We start from the raw sequence: 20,718 nt of genomic DNA on the forward strand, positions 1-20,718 counted from the left end.
ATGAGATCTCTTTATATTATGGCACCTTATTTGTGCCCCAATAAGTAATAGCTATGAGAAGTCACCGTTGTACCCGTCTGGTAGTTTTACCAGGACATCTTCTAGATCCTCTCCTATATAGAGAATGGCATGGTGGGATGTCCTCGGTAATTCATCCCTTAATATCTTCTATAAACACCCCCAGCAAACGCTGCGTTAGGGAAGGCGATTCCTTGACCTTTTTAATCAGGTATTAGAGGACAGAGGAATACTTCACGTTTTGTAGCTTCATGATGAAATCATCGGAACGTGGATTTGTCACATTAAGGTCCTGATCTTCTCCCTAGAAATGTTCCCCACAATCTCATTAAATAGAGAATGGAGGCAGTGATTGCAGAAGAAAGAACCTCTAATAGCAGTGAAATAGAGATTGGGGCGAGAAATGCCGGAATTGACTCATTAGTCTCTCGATTTCTATAATTCATCGCCCAGCAGTATAAATGATCAGTGTTTGCTGTATCTGTGACGTACAGCGAGGCTCGGTGCACTCCAGTATCAGCTGAGGAGCATTTATCAGCCACATCACATTCAGTTATTAGTTGAAGCTTTTTGCTATTCCACATCAACATAAATCAAAAGAAAAAGGGAACAGATGGGGAGCCGGGCTAAAGAGGGACTGTACTTCTCAATACTCCTATAATGAGAACTTTCCAATCTTCTGCCTAATTCTAAAGTGTTCCAGAACACAATTATTATGGAGACCTCTGACCCCTGAGACATTGCAGTCTGGGCTTTATTCTAATCAATATAGAAAGCTACGATCAAAGGCAGTCTGTGATAGATAGATAGATAGATAGATAGATATTAGATAAATAGATAAATATATAGATTTATAGATAGATAATAGATAGATAGATATTAGATAAATGTAGATACGAGACTGCTAGAAAAATAGTTATGACCTGTCTCTTATATCTATCTATGAGAGACAGGTTAGATTGGATAGATGGATAGATTGGATAGATGGATAGATGGATAGATTGATAGATGGATAGATCTGGGATATATAGATTAAATAATTATGATATGAGAGAAAAATATTAGATGGATAGATATAAGATAGATAGATATTAGATAGAATAGAGAAATAGATAGGTAGGAAATACATAGATAGATAGAGGGATAGATAGATAGATAAAAGGTATATCATATGATATATTTATGACATAGGTCGGGTCAGCATTTCACTTTGGTGTGCTGCCCCCAATTTTTAGATATTGTTTTGATGGTAACCTTTGGGGCTTTGTACCCTTTTTTGCATGAAAACTGCTGCTTTTATTTTTCTATCTCTAGATAGAGTAAGTGATCCATCCATCCTAATTATTATTGCACATGAGCATCACAATGAGCAGTTTATGCACTTTTGATATTTATAACCTTAAAATGTTCTGTGTTTTTCTTCAGATGATGCATAATGGATCAGTATATTATAATTTGTTCACTTGTTATTTATCATGTACTACAGATGTATTATGAGGATTACTATTTTAATGATCATACTTGTAATTAATGCACCTTTAAACGTGTGATTTGTGCACTTGGTACAATGATTGAGAAAGGTTCATATTATAAACTGGACCATTCAATTCCTATAACTTTGCACTTTATGTTTGGAGTGCTGCCTCCATATATTTCCTATAGATGGATAATGACCCTGCGTTGCTATTTCTAGTTTTTGCAATTGAGACCTTTTATGTTGCTTAGATGCAGATGTCCAGTATATTTTTTTGGCTGAAATACTATTCTCTGACATTACTGTGAACCACATGGCACTTACCATTACTTCTATTGATTATTGACAGGGATTACTTCAAATTTGAAGACATTTGTGACATCTGGGTGTTAATGATAGCCTTTTTTTCTGCCTTAGCCCTGCATTTATACATCCCGGCAAGTGGACATTGAGAAGGTGGTGTCCTTCCCTGGCACCGGCACACGTGATTTCCTGGCTATGCCCCTTTCATGACGATAGATTAAATATGGATGTCAGTGTAAGGAGATGGGCATACTGCCCACGCTCCCCCTTGAAGGCCCGATTATTGTTGTGGTGTGTTGTGTGAATTGAGATATGCGTTATTGGTGATAATGTTGTGTTAGGGTTAATGTTTGGGACTAGCCCAGAGTGGGAGGGACTAAGGTGGAAGGACAGAGACCGTTTCCTGTCAGGACATCAAATAGGGCCCAGTGTGCGTCAGTAGCAGACCTAAGGTCTGGACAGTAAGTAGTGCAGAATGACGTTGGTGTCCCGAAGCGGGAGGAGACTGAGGCAGTGGATATCGTGATCCGGAGTAAAGAGGAAGGAAGACTGACAGAAGGTCAAAGTGATCAACCGGAGATAGGTTCTGGGAGAGGACGCCTAGCAATACAGCCCCGAGTTTATAACTCAGAGAGGTAACTGCCCAGGACGGGACAGAGAGTGTGAGACGATGAGAGTGCCCCGGGCAGAGCTCCAAGGCGTCAGTAGCAGAGAGACTAAGTACTGGTCAAACTAGTTCCCTTGAGTGGAAAGAAAATGCCGAACCGCGGGTTGAGAACAGGACTCTCACTAACTGGACTGTAGTAATGTGCTGGGTTGTGGTAACATAGTAACATAGGTTGAATAAAGACCTAGGTCCATCCAGTTCCACCTTTCTCCCCCAATAGTACTCTCTACACTAACATACTAACTTATTGGGACTATGCCTCACAAATGTATTATTACCATTTTTATTATTGCTGAACTATTACCAATAAAAATGAACCCGTTTATAATTTTTTTGATTAGTTTTATATTTTGTATTACTCTTGTGATTCTAATAAAGGTATTACTAAAATCACTATGCCTAAATCTGTTGATCCAGAAGAAGGCAAAAACCCCAGGACACATTCAGCCAATTTGTGTCACAGGGAAAAATTCCTTCTTGACCCCGAGAAAAGGCGATCAGTCCTAGAACCCTGGATCAAACCTAATTATGATACTAGTTATGTAATTACTATTGCTGTATTAAATGTACTACTATAGTTTTTTTGTCTAATTTAACTGTAGCCCACAATGTTATATGTATCGAGGAAATCATCCAGCCCTATTTTGAAAGCTGTTATAGTGTCGGCCATCACTACCTCTTGTGGTCGGCATTTCACAGTCTGACTGCTCTGACTGTAAAGAACCCTTTCCTGTTTAGCTGCTGGAATCACCTTTCTTCCACCCGTAATGAGAGCCCCCTGGTCCTTAGTATGGTCTTTGGAAGGAATAAGTTATGTGCCAGTCCTTTATACTGACCACACATATATTTATACATGTAAATGAGATCTCCTCTGAGACGTCTTTTTTCTAATCTAAACAGACTCAACTTTTTCAACCTCTCATCATATAAGAGGCCTTCCATCCCTTGTAGTAATCTAGTTGTCCGCCTTTGAACTGATTAACTTCTGTATATCCTTTTTAAAATGTGGAGCCCAAAACTGGATCCCATATTCCAGATGTGGTCTCACCAGTGAAGGAAGGTGAAACTGTGGAGACAGAGACCAAGTGCGTACAGAGAAAGGAATTCAGACTGTGCGTGAAAATGCTCCGTATGGTTCATCTAGTTGTACACCCACTATCTGTTGTGCATAATCCCCACCAAGTTATCCTTCAGTAAAAAGTTTATTTTTGACTAGTGGTTTCCCTCATTGAAGTCCTCAACATCAGGTCCTGGCCAACCCAAGCCATAAGTAAAGTGACTTGCTAAGGCGTAGCGGCCCATAGACGAAGTCCACACACCCAGTCAGGACCCCCACTTTCATGGGCGTAAGAGATGAGTCCCTCGTCCACGGCTACCGCCCGCGCCATGTTACATCAGATGACTAAGTAGATGCCACTTATAGGGTTGTATATAAAATGGTTATATACAGTACTGTTAAAAAAATTAATCTAGTCAGCAATAATTTACCTATACGTCAAAAAAGTTACTAAACTTTTGTTCATCACATTTTACTGCCCTTTACTTCGGCTGGTTGCCCATATTAATGCCACTGGTCTTTTATGAAAATGAGATAAAGCAGAATGAGCACCTTCCTATGTATCATTGCACTTTAAAAAGTCAATGTTATGAATTTCTATGCAGAATCATGTGTAGATGAGTTTTTTTTCTTGCAAGGGGCAGATGAGATACTTCTACCATGAAAATAACACAAGGGGCAAAAAGATGTTTAACTTGGCACAGTTTTATGACGGTTTAAGGGATGACTTAAAGGGGTTGTCCAGGTTTGGGGCTCAAGTCTGCAGTCACAAGTAGTGACTGCAGACTTGAGAATCCTCACTGCAGGCACAGTGCACGTTGTCAGGATTCTCCAGTGCCGGGAGCGAGCGGTCATCTGATCACAAGTATGTGTGGCGCCCCTGAGGGTTCAGTCGCCACAGAGATACTGCACCTCACTCGAGGTGTGGTGCCTCCCTTCTCTCAGGTAAGGAGGGAGTGCTGCACGGAACCCCAAACACCTGCATCCATCACTACACTGCTCCAGGCCAGCTGGAGGGGCAACATGCAGAGCGCAGCTGCTGAGCCCTGACACACTGGCTGGAGTAGGGGGGGGGGACCCAAAGTTAGGGGGAACCAATAGTGGGTGTGGGTGGAGGAAGCACTGATAGGTTGATATAAAAGGAAGACATCTTAGTTTAGATCAGACTAGTAAGAGGTGGAGTGAGTGGAGTTTAGTGAGGGCTGTTCAGAAGAACAGTCCGGGAGCAGAGGCTCAGTCAGAGCTCTGCTCCGCAAGTTAGGGCCCAGGATAGAGGCCCCGGAGGGGAGCAGGGAGTAGGCTCCGTTCTACAAGAGGATGCCAGGGGGTACGGCGCGTGCAGGACGGCACCCGTACGCCCCGCTCCTGCCAGGTGGGATCGGTTGCTTCATTCTAATCTCCAGGGGGTCAGGTTGGTCCCGGATCCGACGTACAGGAAGGACTTCAGCATACCCGAGCGGGTTTGAGAGTGGGCAGCGGTGAGAAGGACCAAGTGTGAAGACGGTCAAAGTAGGAACACGAGAAAGTGGGATTCCGCCAGGCATTCCTAAGCTGCTTAAAGAAGGACTGAACCCCTGCCCGGTGAACGCAGCGCGACGAGGGAGGCCTTCACCTGTAAAGTGCACTTGTGAATTGCCTAAGAACTGTAAGTAAAACCTTGGACGACTGCATCGAACAGCCTCTGTCTGTTTCTTCACCAGCACCATTAATCCTTACCGCACTACAACGCCCAGCGCACCAAACATCTATTTTTACACTGTCCTGAGGCCCGCTCCGCCTGTGGGGAGCTGTACCATCTTTAGCTGCCCTGACATCTGCCACAGAGGACTGTTGCAGCGCAGGTGATCCTCACCAGACATCACAGGTGGCGTCACGAACTCTTTGAACATTAGCTAATAATTGGTATCCCCTTTTGTGCACTGACCGCCCTGGGCCAGCCACCGTGATATCTCGCAAAGAGTGCCCCGCGGCCGAGTCATATGCAATTTTCATACATGCTGTCATGTGCCGACTAGTCGTATGCAGCTCACTCAATTCACTTGTATTGAGTGAGTCCGTCCATGTCTAGTCAGCATGTGATCTGCAAATCGCATACTTGCGGTCACATGCCCGCACCCGGCGCCGGTATAGAGAATTCTGACAGCGCACACCATGTTTATTCACATAGAGTGACTGCAGACTTGAGCCCCAAGCCTGGACAACCCCTTTAAGTCCACCAAACAAATTAGATTGCAGCTATCTCATCTGCCTCTCCCATACACAGGAGCACTCGCTGTGTCAGCGGCTTGACTCCGGGAGAACAATATGATCAGCATTCTGAAATCTGACATATCCAATCGATATTTTCCCCATCAATAAATTGTCAGAGGTCCCCATACACATTAGACTGTCAGCCGACCCCAACGATATCTGAGGGTTCGGCTGACATAATCCTATTGTGTATGGGGGATGTTATCCTTAAAATATGCCATTAATATCAGACTGCCAGTCTACCTAACTGATCATCTGATCAAAGCCACTGTACTCTATTGAGTGCTGCTGCCTCTTTTATTGGATGCCAGCCACAGCGCCATACATTTTTTAGCGGCTTTGCCTGGTATTGCAGCTCTCCATAGCTCAGTCTTAGGCCTCTTTCACACGTCAGTGTTTCCAGTACGTGTGGTGACAGTTTCCACACGTACCAGATGACACTGACACACGTAGACACATTCAAATCTATGGATCTGCGCATATGTCAGTGTGTTTCCACAGACTGTGTGTCCGTGTGCTCCACGCGCTGACATGTCCGTTTTTTTACACGTTGCACGGGCCCAAAATGTCCCACACTGAAGACACACGGATGACATCCGTGTGACACGTACCAGCGCCTGAGAATCAGTGGTACAATTAGCGCTGTTCCCAAGCACCGGATGCTGAACACTGCCCTCATCATTGTTCCCTGCTGGCGCTGCGATCAGCACCAGTAGGGACAATGATGAGAGTAGTAGTCTGCTCCCGCAGTGTCCAACTGTAAAAATAAGAATAAAATAAAAAAAAAAACGTATACTCACCTGTCCTAAGTGTGCAAATCACACTCTGATCCGAGTGTGAGCATAGTGTGCTCCGGTTTTGTCGGGTGAGGAGAAGATGGAGAAAACAATGTCTCCATCTTCTCCATTGTCAGTCCATGGAAATTGGACTGCACTCAGATGTCTTCCGAGTGCAGTCCGATGGTTTCCACATGCTCATTGACTTGCATGGTTCGAGTGAGATCTGAATATCGGATCAAACTTGGACATGCAGCGATTTTTTTTTCCCTCGGATCAACTCTGTTTGAAGAAAAAATCTGACATTTGCACAGCTTCATAGAATAACATTGGTCTGAGTGCGATCTGTTGTTTTGTTTGATCGCACTCGGACCGGAAATACGCTCGTCTGCTCCTGCCCTAAGTATAGCCCATTTAAGAACCCTATATAACTACCATAGCTGACCACACACTATACACTTCTCTTCCTGATGCCACCAGGCTTTGATACATGTATATTGTTGGGACATACAGCGAATCCCACTTGCATCATTTAATTAATCCACATAAAGCCACTTTTCAGTTGATAAATGTGTCCGGTGTGAGCTTATATTTGTCACTGTCATTATTGTAGGCTAATGGCCGCCCATGCACACGCTTTTCACATTTCTAGTTGCATATTGCTCAGTAATTAGTTTCATTCATAAATATGTATGTATATGCGACGCGCAGCATTTTTCCGGACAGTCACTGAAGACTGTATGTCTCCATGATAACAGGGAACAATAGATTGTATGAAATTGCACAACAATGACTGTAATTTCAGTGTTTACATAAAATAAAAAGAATTAATGATTGATGAAGATCCATTTATTAGGGCTCTTACTTTTGTCTTCATTGAATTGAATTCTGCCCAATGTTTCTTGATGCCCAGAAACCCGTCCCTGCTGGTCCAGTGTAACCACAACCATATTACCAATAAATGTAATCAGTTCTGAAGTCACAATCATATATTTTATATGGAGAAAATCTTTCAGCATTTAGCGAGCAGAAGCAGATGAACGGTTTTAAAGGGGCGTTTCAGAAAATCACATTCTTTTTACAGAGAAATCTTCATAGAGATGTATGGGACTTGTAGAAATTTCAACAGCAAATCTGGTAACACATGCAAAAGCTGCCTGCTGAATGCTCATTTGGCCGACATCAATTCCTCCCAACCCACCCCCCCATCCCCCTAAAGGGGTTGTCTGACACTTAAAAACATCCTTGCCTACATTTTTTGTTTGGACACAATAAAGGGAAGCATACTCCGTGGATCCAGACTAGTCTGCATGAAAAGTCTGCGCCAACTGTGTAAGCGAAGTCTGCTCTATTTGGAAATAAGAAGGACCGCTGCAGCCAATCACATCCTGTTGACTTCCAAATGAAGCAGACATTGCTTCCAGAGCTGGCGCAGACCTCTAATGCAACCTCTACTGGACCCAAAGGGGTACTGGAAGGCGAATATCCCTTTGTGTATGGCTTTATAAACAACCATACCTTAATTATTTATTTTTTTCAGAGCTGGGTGACCTCTTTAAGTCGTTTTGAATTGTCCTGGTTAGTCAAGCTGCTAAAATTTGTATTCAGCCATCTATTAGTTAGACCTGCTTATGGGAAAGCTGGGTGAAAGCTGACACCCAGCTTTCCCTGATTTCTGAATGGTGACATTGCCTTCCACTGCTCTTGTAGAACTCGATCAGTTTCACCATAGTAGATATTTCTAAGGAAGGAATCTGAAGACTTTTGCGGAAGCTGTAATTATGGCTGTCATGATGGAGTCACAGCTTTCCCTTATTCCTCATTCACACTTCCATGTAAGAAATCGTACTGGTGTCATCAGTGTTGTGCATCAGTGTGTTATCAGTGTGTCCATTTTTACCATCAGTGTTCGGTCCGTGTGTCCGTTTTTATCATCAGTGTGCCATCAGTGGGTCTGTATTTACCATCAGTGTTTTGAATCAGTGTGTCATCAGTGTTTGGTCCGTGTGTCTGTTTTTACCATCACTGTTGTATATCAGTGTCATCAGTGTGTCCGTTTTTACCTTCAGTGTGTCATCAGTGTTTGGTCCATGTGTTTGTTTCTACCATCAGTGTTTTGCATCAGTGTGTCATCAGTGTTTCATCCGTGTATCTGTTTTAACCATCAGTGTCTCATCAGTGTTCTGCATCAGTGTGTCATCACTGTTTGGTCCGTGTGTCAGTTTTTACCATCAGTGTCTCATCAATGTATCATCAGTGTGTCATCAGTGTTTGGTCCATGTGTTTGTTTCTACCATCAGTATTTTGCATCAGTGTGTCATCAGTGTTTCATCCGTGTATCTGTTTTTACCATCAGTGTGTCATCACTGTTTGATCCGTGTGTCAGTTTTTACCATCAGTGTCTCATCAGTGTTTCATCAGTGTTGTGCTTCTGTATGTCCGATTTTACCATCAGTGTGTCCATTTTTACCATCCGTGTGTCATCAGTGTGTCATCAGTGTGTCTGTTTTTACCATCAGTGTCTCATCAGTGTTGTGCATCAGTATGTCATCCGTATGTACATTTTTACCATCAGTATCTCATCAGTGTTGTGTATCAGTGTGTCATCACTGTTTGATCCGTGTGTCAGTTTTTACCATCAGTGTCTCATCAGTGTTTCATCAGTGTTGTGCATCTGTATGTCCGATTTTACCATCAGTGTGTCCATTTTTACCATCCGTGTATCATCAGTGTGTCATCAGTGTGTCTGTTTTTACCATCAGTGTCTCATCAGTGTTGTGCATCAGTATGTCATCTGTATGTACATTTTTACCATCAGTATCTCATCAGTGTTGTGTATCAGTGTGTCATCAGTGTTTTGTCCGTGTCTGTTTTTCCCATCAGTGTTGTGTATCAGTGTGTCATCAGTGTTTGATCCATGTCTGTTTTTACCATCAGTATCTCATCAGTGTTGTGTATCAGTGTTTGGTCCGTGTCTGTTTTTCCCCATCAGTGTGTCATCCGTGTATCATCAGTGTTGTGTATCAGTGTGTCATCAGTGTTTGGTCCCTGTGTCTGTTTTTACCATCAGTGTTTTTCACGGATGAATAAAGAGACAAATAAATGACAACGCTTCTCCTATACTTTGCAGTGTTAAACACAGACGGCACACAGATGACACACTTATGCCATGTGACTCGCCCCCTGGGCCGTGGGGCACTCGGATCCGGGCAATAGGGAGACGGTGGGAGTAGTAGTGGCAACCCGGTTCCGTGGCTCAGGGTGGTCAGGCCAGTGGTAGTCCGTTATGTGCTGATGTTTATGTCAGACTACGCCACCCGTGGATTTGCGGTCATTAGGAACCGCCGCTGCAAGGCAGACCGCTGGGGCTGATGATATGTGCAGCTGGGATGGTGTGACTCCCCACGGGAAGAGTGCGGCCCCAGGGCAGTGTAGTGGACGGTGGGAGTGATGGTGGTGAGAGTCCCAGTACCGGTAGTGCTGGAGGCGCGAAGGAGCACACAGACAATAGGTTGTAGTCCAGGGTCTTTACTGAAACAGGTAAACTGACCCATAAACAGTCCCAGCTAGGAGGGGACCTGGATGTCTGAGAGCAACGGGGAAATTGGCCCTGGTCAGGGTGAGGGTGTAGGCCTACTGTGCTTTCTGCGCTCCTTCTGGCTATCTCCTCGTTATAGGGTAACAGCCCACGTTTCCGAGCTTTACGTGTATTCTCGCCTGTATGGCCTGCGACGTGGGTTCCTTTCTGCTCCCAGCCTTGTACGGCTTTACTGGTCCCTTCGGTTGTGGCAGGGCCTCCAGGCTTCTTAGGCCAAGGAATATACAGTCCCTTGCGAACTGGTTCTCTGCTGGAGGGTGTAGAATCCTCCCAGCCTCAGACACCAAAGTCTGGTAAGATTAAGTCCTTTTATCTGCCAAGACAGGCTCTCTTCGCCTCTTGTCTCTGGCTTGTGGCTCTCCTCCTGCCACACTTCCTCTTAGGTGCAGTGCAACTGTCTGTCCCTGCTCTGCTCTGGGACAAGTCTCAGTCCTGAGACAGGCCGTCAAGTTCTCCCTAACCCTGCCCCCAGTACCAGCTTTTATAGGGGCAGCCTGCTCCCCCTACTGGCCTGAGACAGGAGGCATTGCATGCTAATGTTCCCCTGACTAGAGAACCTCCCCCTTGCTCTCAGACACAGCTTTATTTACACTTGTGGCATCCAGGCCAGGGTGACACACATGCGTTTGCTGTACATGTTTCTCACGCACCAATAGACTTGTATTGGCCCTTGTCATCCATGCTGCCGGAAAAAAGCAGAACAGTACCATAGACTATAATGGAAACCTTTGGTATCCGTGAAAAAAAACAGATAGAACACGCACGTGTCACACGGACGTCTGAATGATGCCTTAGAAAGATGTAATGGGAATTTTCAATAAAGGTGTCCTCTACTGATAAACATTTTTGATTAATCCTTAGAATATGTAATTAATTTCCGATACGTGGGCGCCCCCCGAGGTAGAAGAACAAGGGTCTCATGTTCCCTCTTGTCTCGCTCATCTGTTTCCATATCCAATCACTACAATGGAGCGTGCTAGGAACGTGTGTGGGCTTGGTCTCAGGAGCAACTGGGAATATGTGTCCCTCATTCTCCTAAAAAGGTGGAAGACCCCAGCAATCACAAGGACCACTATTGCTTTTATACTGCCATTATTCTTGTATTGTTATAGCCATTTTCCTGTTCTCTTTCATGTTACCTTTGTCTGTGTAAAACTTAATAAAAACGAAAAATTATCTATTGATGGAATAATTTTAATTATTCTGTAATATATTGATGATTTCTTTTTGGAATACTCTTTAATTATTTTGCACTTTTCTTTTAATTTACTGTGCTTGATCCAGAATCCTTTTTCTTTTTTGTTTCATTGTTTTACATCATTCGTGTAGCCGGCCCCTCCCAGCCTTGGCTTTGTGCAGAGGGGTCTCTATGAGGGTCTTGTACTGCACATTACACAGACATTACCCCCCTAAATGGCAGGGGAGGCTGTCATCCAGGGCCCTTTTTTTTTTCCGGCTGTCATCAATGTGTTCCTGTTACCGTAGAAACCAAGGAGGGCCAATCCCAGGGCCCCCGTCTCTGGCTGGGAGCCTGTCCCTCTGTGCAGCATGTGGCTCTTATGATTAGCTGTTCACACGGACCTGACTGACAACGTGTGCTGGGAATAAGATAAGAATAAATTATTTTAAGGCAGGGAGGGCGTGCGGCGACATTTCTTTTTGTTATGGTCTCACATGTTCTCTTACAATGGACTGGACGTGTCCGGTGACAGCAAAGTGAGTCGTCCTGCTGATTTTTTTTTTTTTCACAAAGAGGATTTTCTAGGTGATATTTTTTTTTTTGGAAAGCCTTTGCCTGGGGATTAGCAAGGAAAAAAAAAATGACCCTTGAGAATGATCAAAACCTGTGTGGATTAGTGTCTTCTCCCTGACGAAGATTTCGAGAACTTCCAGTAATATGAAGAGGTCGGAGCAGTCATTCGGAGACGTCGTTCTTCTCTTACTCCATCTTTCTGGAGTTTGCTACTTTTTGGGGATGCAGAATTTTCCCATGCATCTGTGCCAATGTGCAGCGAGGCACCTGCTGGTTTTGGATGGTGCCATCTAGGCACTCTTTACTACTCGCTATCAAAATGATGAAGTTAAAAGCTTTTTGTCTGGATTACTGGCAGTTTCTGTGTCTTCAACCCCTCCACGGGCTCTATAAGAGGTACGACATGATGCGGAATGTTGGGAATGATTTGTTTACTAAACATCATGAATACATTCTATCAATATTTATCTTTAGAATTCTCGCTGATACATTCCGTGTGTGCGCTTTCCTTTACATGTATTGTCGTCTTGGGGGATATTCCTCGTCCTTTTCTCGGGATCAATCCTATATTATGTCGTCTTAAGCAACAAGATCAAGGGTTACCGATCCGAGGATGTAGACAAGATGGAGATATTGGCTAATAAATAGTTAATCTCAGCTCCTGTGACAAAGCAGCTTTGTGATTGATGGTGAGCAGGGGAGGAGGGAGCCCCAGTATAAAGGCAGATACATTCATATTCATGAGCAGCGACACATCCTTTATATCGGCAGATATCAGCAGATTACACACCCACCATCCACACAATAGATTAACAGACATTCTTCCTTTCTGCTATTTCTTTGCTTGGTTAACCTGCCCAAGGGCTGGGGTTCAGCGCAGAAGTGTCGCTCGCTCTCCAAACTAAATTTAGCCTGGGAACTTCAATGTGTGATAACACGTAGAATATGTGCCGTCACGTGGTGACTTCCAGCAGCCGCGTATTAAGCTTCACTTGATCCCTTTATACCTGGCGTAGGGCTGCGTTCACATGTGGATGTTTCACGGTCTGAGGCTGTCCTGACCCCAACACTACAACCTATTGAGTTCAAATTTGCAGTCGGTCCAAAAATCGCAGACCATGAAACACAGAAATGTGAAATCAGTCTTAAGATATGTTCACATTGCATTTTTGCTGCATTTTTTTTCCCACGTGAAATAAGCAAAATATTGGCAGGAAGAACACTGTGTAGATTATGCACATTTTTATATATATTTTTATGCAATGGTTATAAAAAAGGCGCTTGTATTTTTAAGGGCAAAAACGCCTTTAAGGGCAAAAACGCAAGAAAAATGGGCATAAAATTTCAAATGCCTTTTTAAGACACCCATTAGGTAAAAAAAAAACACAGTAAAACAGTGGAAATACACTGAAAGAATTGACATGCTGCGTCCAGAAAAAACACACTGCGGGTCAAAAGATGCAAGGAAAAAGTGCGCAACATAGGCATGAAATTTTGGGAATCTCACTAAGGCCACGTGCACACGTTGAGATTTGGTCAGTATTTTACATCAGTATTTGTAATCCAAAACCAGGTGATAAATACAGAAGTGGTGACGTGTTTCTATGATACTTTTCCTCTGATTGTTCCACTCCTGGTTTTGGTTTACAAATACTAAGGTAAAAAACTCACCAAATACTGAACGTGTGAACGTGGCCTTATTTTGCTGCCATTGTAAAACGCTACATTTTTATGCACAAAAATATGTGAAGACAAAATGCACCAAATATGTTACGTGTGACCAAGCTCTTAGGCTAGAATCTCACATGGAGTTTTTGATGCAGTTTTTTGTGCCAAATCCAGAACTGGATCAAAAAAGACCGAAACATAAAAAAGAAAGACCGATGCTTCTCTACTTTATATCCACTTTTTTTGTTTTTGTGCAAAACAGTTGCAAAAAAAAAGAAGTCATGGCTTTGTAGAAGGGAGAGTTGTTTTGCGGCCTGACAAATTTACTAGAATTTATATTATAAATTGATTTCCTTAGGCCACGTTCACACGTTCAGTATTTGGTCAGAATTTTATATCAGTATTTGTAAGCCAAAATCAGAAGTGGGTGATAAATACAGAAGTGGTGACGTGTTTCTATTATACTTTTCTTCTGATTGTTCCACTCCTGGTTTTGACTTACAAATACTGATGGAAAATACTGACCAAATACTGAACGTGTGAACGTGGCCTAACAGTAGAAATCTAAATCAGCTCGTAGATGGTGTATATTTTAATTTGTGTTGCACAGGTTGCCCAAGATGAGATGAATTCAGTAAGAGGTGTGCACATTTTACTCTAGTGGGCTTTTGTCTAGAATCGGTGCATCAATCGCAGGTTTTAAGTAAATTTCCCTTATAGGTTTTTTTTTTTTTTTGCTGTAGGAAAGGGTATTGATTGTTATACATTTCTTTCTTTTTTTTTACAAGCGTTTCATGTGGCATTCTTTTTTATACACACATGCGTTTTGTTTTTATTTTTTTTAATGTCTAAAGAATAGGAATTTGGAACCCTGAATGTTGTGTAAAAGCTCCCATATCCAATATATATATTTTTTTACATTTAAAGGCCATTTCTCCTTGAGCACAGGTGCGTCCATTGAAAACTCTAGTAGTTATTTCCTTTAAAATGGCTTTAACCATGGCCTATAAGTCTAAAGGACTGAAATTGCCCCCTCCCCGCCCCCAATCCACTAAAACAGCACCTCATTTGTTCACACTCCCAGGGTTAGCGAGGGGCACCAGCTGGTTGTGTCATCTCTCATTGTTGTGCGTAGATGGGACTCAATTATGCTTTGTTGTCCAGCACGTGTGAGGTTTAAAGCACTAGGAGAAGGAAATCAGGGAAAAGATGTAGAACAGAAGACTGGAAAATGAGAAATGCTTCCAATTTGCTACCAATTAAAACCTGGAAAGTCATCGAATAGCCGGGGGCCCCTCCAAAAATGCGAACACAAGTAATACATATACTACTAAATCAAACAGCAATGCAATAGTACAATATATAAAATACTGTACATACGCTAATGTTTATGTCTGATTACAATTTTCACTACCCTGTTTCTTAAAGAGGATGTCCAGAAAAATATAAATTTGGCTAAACAAACAGGCTCACTCGTGTGAGGACGACCACAGCTGCAGAAGAGGCGAGGGGTGTGATTGTATTATTATGTCTCTCCCTTGGGCATGACATCCCCAGATCCCTATGGATTTATCCCATATACATGATCAACGCACATGCAAACGTACAAGAACCATTTCCCCCTCCCCCCACAGCTGTGGCCTTAGCCATATGTAGATTGCTCCTAAAACTCTTTAAATTGGTTGTTCATCTATGGGGACATTTATTTTATTTTTTATTATTAGTATTTTATTTTTTTTATTAGATGCTTTTAGGCCAAAAAAATCATTTTTGAAATCGGGATTCATTACAGATTTTACAAGCTCTTTGTATCCTGCATGTTCAACTTTGCTGTGGTTTGAGGAGCTCAGAAAAACATCAGTTAAAAGAGTCACAAACTCATGGAGTCTCAGTTAACTCATTCTGCAGCCAGCAATAGACACTGCAATATAGACCCTAGACACTATAGAAGGCAAATGGTGTAACTTTTTTGTAATTAAAGGGGTTGTTCGGTCCTAACCGATATGCCTGTAATCACCCTGTGTGACTGCAGAGTTATGAATTCTCCCAGCACATGCACTGTGCGCTTCGGGGATTCGCTGGTTTCTGAGCCAGGATCGGAGGGTATGTGTTATACATATTCCCGGCCAGAGCCCGTGTAGTGGGAGTGGCCTCTTCTCCATATATTTGTATGGAGCGAGGCTGCGCCCTCTAGTCGTCCCCGCCCACTGGACAGCCGCATCGATAGTCGGGGAGCGGCCTTGCTCAATACAAGTGTATGGAGCGAGGCTAAAGCCCACTAGACGGGCTCTGGCCGGGAATATGTATAACACATAGCCTCCGGTCCTGGCTCAGAAACCGGTAAATCCCCGCAGCACACAGCGCGTGCACTAGGGGGATTCATAAGTTATCTATTTGCCTTTAAGCCACTTGCAAACCTGAATTTAGGTCCAAATACGTGTATTTAATAATAAAAAAAAGTCAACAAATATTCTGTATTTTATATATATATGAAATATTTTGTAATTTCAGGTTTTTTTTTACTTTTTGCTTCTGCGTGATCTCTTTTCAGGCATAAAGGGGCCCAACGGCTCTATCCTGTGTCATATGCAGTAGATGGCGGGATCTGCCAGTTAGTAATACATGATCACACTGTGTTATCCAAAGCGAGAGACCCTCTATTTTGGTTCCTACCTATAATTGCTGTGGTAAATAGGGGATCCCCTCTGTGATGCCCAGATACCTTAATAGATCATATAGTGGTCGTCCTACTCAATCTTTTTTGAACTAATAATAGCATTTATGAAGAATTTGATCTTCAGGTACACGTCTGATTTTCAAATAGTGAGGTGCTTCAGTTTTTGGATATTTTAGTTTCATTAAAACCGGAAAAGTGGAAAGTGTCACCTTCTCATGGCATCTGTCACTTTTGACCTTCAAGAGTTTTATAAGCTCAAGATTTTTTGTAACACATGTCATTACCTTATTTTTCTTCCTTCTCTCTCAACTCCATGCTGCAGTGTTGTTTCAATGTCCAGTTCAAGCTCCTTTACATGCTGCTTTCAACTGCTGCTCATAAAAGATCCTTACACTAAATTAAAAAAGTCAGAGTGTGGAAATTCTCTTTTCTGAGCTTCTTCTCCCTACCTCAGTACTTAGGCAGGGGAATTCCTACACATAGACTGAATATAGCATTGTTATCTTTACCTGGCAGCAGCTGAAAGAAACTTATGAAGGAGCAGGAACTGGGTATTGAAAACGTACTGCAGCTAGTGTTAGGGATAGAATGATACAAAATAAGGTAATAAAGTGTATTACAAAAAAAATCAAAACTTTGTAATTACTGGAGTATAATAAGGTAAAAAAAAAGTTTAGTTACTGTTTAGACTAGGGCTACATGGCAACGTTAGCCGAGACAGATGTTGCGTGGACAAAGTTTGCAAGGTGTTGCTGCTACATTGCAGTGCAATACAAGTCAATCGGGTCGCATTGATACTAAGCAAGTGCCAAAAAGTCCAACTGTGTTGGATTTTTTTGTGATTTCCTTGTCGATGTCGTAGTACCCTTGGGGTCACAATGCGAACCTGGTCACTTGAATTGCTCTGTGATGTGGCAACGACACCTAGCGAACTTTGACTGTGCAACATTTGTTGTGGCCAAAGTTGCCACTGATTTTATATAGTGTTTTTCAGTGTTTTTTTGTATTTTTAACTGAGTTTTTGTTTGATTTTTTTTTTCAATCAGAAATCTATAGTAGGCTACGGCCCCACTATCAGTATTTGGTCAGTATTCGGTCAGTATTTTTTCTCAGGAGTGGGAACCAAAACCAGGAGTGGGTGATAAATGCAGAATTGGTGACTTGTTTCTATTATACCTTTTCTCTGGTTGTTCCTCACCTGGTTTTGGCTTCCACTCCTGAGAAAAAATACTGACCGAATACTGATAGTGGGGCTGTAGTCGTAAGATGCAAAACAGTGGTGGGGGAGGAGGGTTAGTTGTTTTTGGCCTTTTTAAGGTTTGCGGGGTTCTTTTCCTTCAAAACACAGCCTGGATTGGTAATGGCATTTTCTAACATTTTTTTCTTATTGGTTTTCCTACTTTCCTATAAAGCATGAAGAATACTAGAATAATCCTTGTTATAAATGTAAAGCTGGTTTTATATACATGACCATAAAAAACTACTTGGAGTAATCAAATATAACCCAAATTGGGAGTAACAGGTCATTAACTTTATTAAAGACACAAATATGACAAAACATGATTAAAAAACATATAAACAGGACAAAAATAAAATCCACACAGATATGTTAAAAATAGGAGGCAGAGGAACATCAACAGCGTCAACCCAAAATGATCTTATATAAACAATATGATGAATAGTTAAATATATAAAGTGCAAGGGTGTTGAGGGAGGGCACCAACGTCCCTTCACGGTTGACCAAGTGAGTGTCAAATTATTATGTTGATTGCGCAATCCACAGAAAACTAAACGGAGACAGTGCTCTGTATGGAAGGATTCAGAGAATCTCTAATCCCGTTTATTTCTACTTAGCATTTTATATTGTTTTGAGTATATCGATGGCCAATCATCTACAGCTGTACTACAGTACTACAGGCTTAGGCCAATGTTAGTACAATTATTACGGAAACACACATATGGCCATATATCATCGTTAGTTCGGCGCATGATGGAAATTTAAAAGGTTACCCATCCCGGCTCAGACTAGTCAGATAACGGGAGCAGGGTGTCTCACAGAATGTTCTTGTGAGAAAAGGTTAGTGTGGGAAGATGTTTTGGAAGCATGAGAAAAGAAGGAAAGAATGCATGTTATGCAAGGAGTATAATAACATGATTTTAAAGCAAGCAGACAAAATGGAGTTGCTCTAGCATGAGTATCAATATGTCCTTTACACTTGGATAGCATGAATATTAATATGTCCTTTACAAGGGCACAAGGGAAATTAATTACCAAAAATAGAAGCTAAATATCAAAAACATAAAGTGAATCATTGTTAAATAAGTAAAGAAAGTTACCAACCAGGCTTCATGGATACTGCCGCCACCCCACACTCCAACGTGCGTTTCACACAAGCTTCCTCAGAGAGTGATCATCCTTGAGGAAGCTAGTGTGAAACCTTATATATTTAACTATTACTCCAAGTAGTTTTTTTATGGCCATATAAGTAGTTCTCTGCTTGGGTCAGTGCTTTAATTGGACGTCTACATGTTTTCGATTAGGGATACATTCCATCTGTTAAAGGTTTAACTGGTTTTATACATGTAGTTTTTTGGGAGGGAGAGGGAGTGACATTTTCGTAGCTTTTTTTAGCCCAAAAGATTGTGGGTAGATGTTACATGAAAATCAATAGTGAAATATACAAATGTTAGAAAAAAAAGTTACAAATGCACGAATTGAACGAACACCATTTCATGATGTTTCTTACAAGAAAAAAATCCCCCCCCCCAAAAAAAACAAAACAAAAAAAACGCTTGTACAAAACAATATTGAGACTGCTTGAAACGCAGGGCATTTTTTATAAGCATTTCTGGCAAAAAAAGCAGAAAAAAAGTTGTACTCACCTTTCAGATCACATCTTGCGTCTGCAGTGGTGAAGCGAGACATTATTTATGTGCTTGGTCCCTATGGAAAAGACTCTTTCTTAAATAAGCATTTATGCGAGGCGGTATGTGCTCATTTTATCTTTATTTAACCTTAGTTTTAAGAAAGAGAATCTGTCACATTTTCCTCTCCTAAGATTTATCTGTTGGGTTTGCATTGGTTGCGTCTTCTCTATAATCTTGGCATTTATCTCATTTTATTTCAAGATTTCAATCGTGAGGACACTGACTCGAAAAATGGAGTCGAGAGTCCCTGGTGCTGCCGAGTCCCAGCTTTATTATGCACTGGGTCGTAGCCAAGTTCATGACAAGTAACGCTCTCTGCTTGTCTTATTACCGCCTTGTCTTCTGCTCTGAACTCTCCGCTATCAGCAGTAACAGCATCGAGCATTGATAACCATCTTCTCATACATTTGCAATTCCTCTCAAATATTTTTATTCTCTTCTGCCGTTGGCAATTAACGAATAGCCAACATGCTGGCAAAGCTGGCAGATTTAGCTCCATATGATCTATCTGGCAGTGGCATAATATTCCCAAGGAATTGGTACCATTTGGCCGGAGTACAAGTGTCAATGCAACGGGAACTGCAGCGCACTCATTAGCATATTTGCATATTTATGACCCATTATGCTTCTCGTTAAAGTTTTCCTTCTGACAGATTTTTACAAATATTTTGACAGTACAGTAAATAAAGCATAAAACCGTGTCTGCGTCTCTTGTGAGCCAGATTATTATAACAGGAAATCAGGCAGGCGAATGGTTGTTATCGAAAGCAGTCGGAAATCCAAGTTCGCATTATTGGCGTGCCAGAAGCGCAGAACTTGGGTTCAAAAAGGTTTATCAGTCTGAAAAAGAGCAGATCATTCTCTAATCCCAGTCTCCCTTAGTCTGAAAATGAAATACCAGTACTAGATGCTGGTGGGAAGTTACTGTGTATGTACTAACCGGACATTTATAGAAGCTGATAGTTGTGCAAATAAGATTAGGTCAAAGAAGAGAAAATTAGACTTTGAGATGACATTTTCAGAAACTGCACCAGGAAATATCCCAAGAAAATAACAAAAAAAAAAGCATAAGGGTATAAGGGTGCTGATACACATTGAATTAAAGTTGCCAAAAAGTGGGTGATTTCAGCAGTGAATAAGGAAGTTACTTCCGAAACGCGCCAGTTGTTTGATGACTTGTGTTCAGTGCTTTTATCATGTATGGAATAAAGTTACAATAAACACGAGTTTCTCAAGAAGGACGGAGTGCTTGCTTATCTCTTACTGGATTTCGGCAATGATGGATCATTTTAGCACTCACCCGCAAAGTCAGCCATGCTTGAATTTTTCTAACAAATAAAGCTGTACTCTGTAATGCTATAGCATGCAAACATGAAATATATGAAATTTGAATTGCTTTACTGCTCTAGAAAATAGGAAAAAACAAGAATACTAAGCGCATAAACTGGCCAAATCATGTGTCCCCACAGCCGTGATAAGGTGATTCTCTTTGCTAGGAACCTATCTAATGTGAATCCTCTCCTAGGCTGAAGTCAACATATATATGAGT

The 20,718-nt window shown here is 41.9% G+C and overlaps 1 protein-coding gene across 7 annotated transcripts in view; it reads left to right on the plus strand.

The window, feature by feature from the left end:
* The window catches only part of IQSEC1 (IQ motif and Sec7 domain ArfGEF 1), a 913,452-nt gene that overhangs the window by 628,909 nt on the left and 263,825 nt on the right, over nucleotides 1-20,718 (plus strand). The window contains exon 1 of one of the 7 annotated variants that reach the window (XM_073644467.1): nucleotides 11,668-12,292. The exons of the other annotated variants lie outside the window; for them this stretch is intronic. Coding sequence (XP_073500568.1) covers nucleotides 12,177-12,292 — 116 coding nt within the window. The 5' untranslated portion in view covers nucleotides 11,668-12,176. Of the gene's footprint in view, nucleotides 1-11,667; nucleotides 12,293-20,718 lie in introns of those variants that run through there. 7 annotated transcript variants of the gene reach the window in all.

Source organism: Phyllobates terribilis, unplaced genomic scaffold (genome assembly GCF_046119375.1).
Source record: "Phyllobates terribilis strain yellow unplaced genomic scaffold, ASM4611937v1 Scaffold_8__6_contigs__length_399053987, whole genome shotgun sequence".
Taxonomy (NCBI): Eukaryota; Metazoa; Chordata; class Amphibia; order Anura; family Dendrobatidae; genus Phyllobates; species Phyllobates terribilis.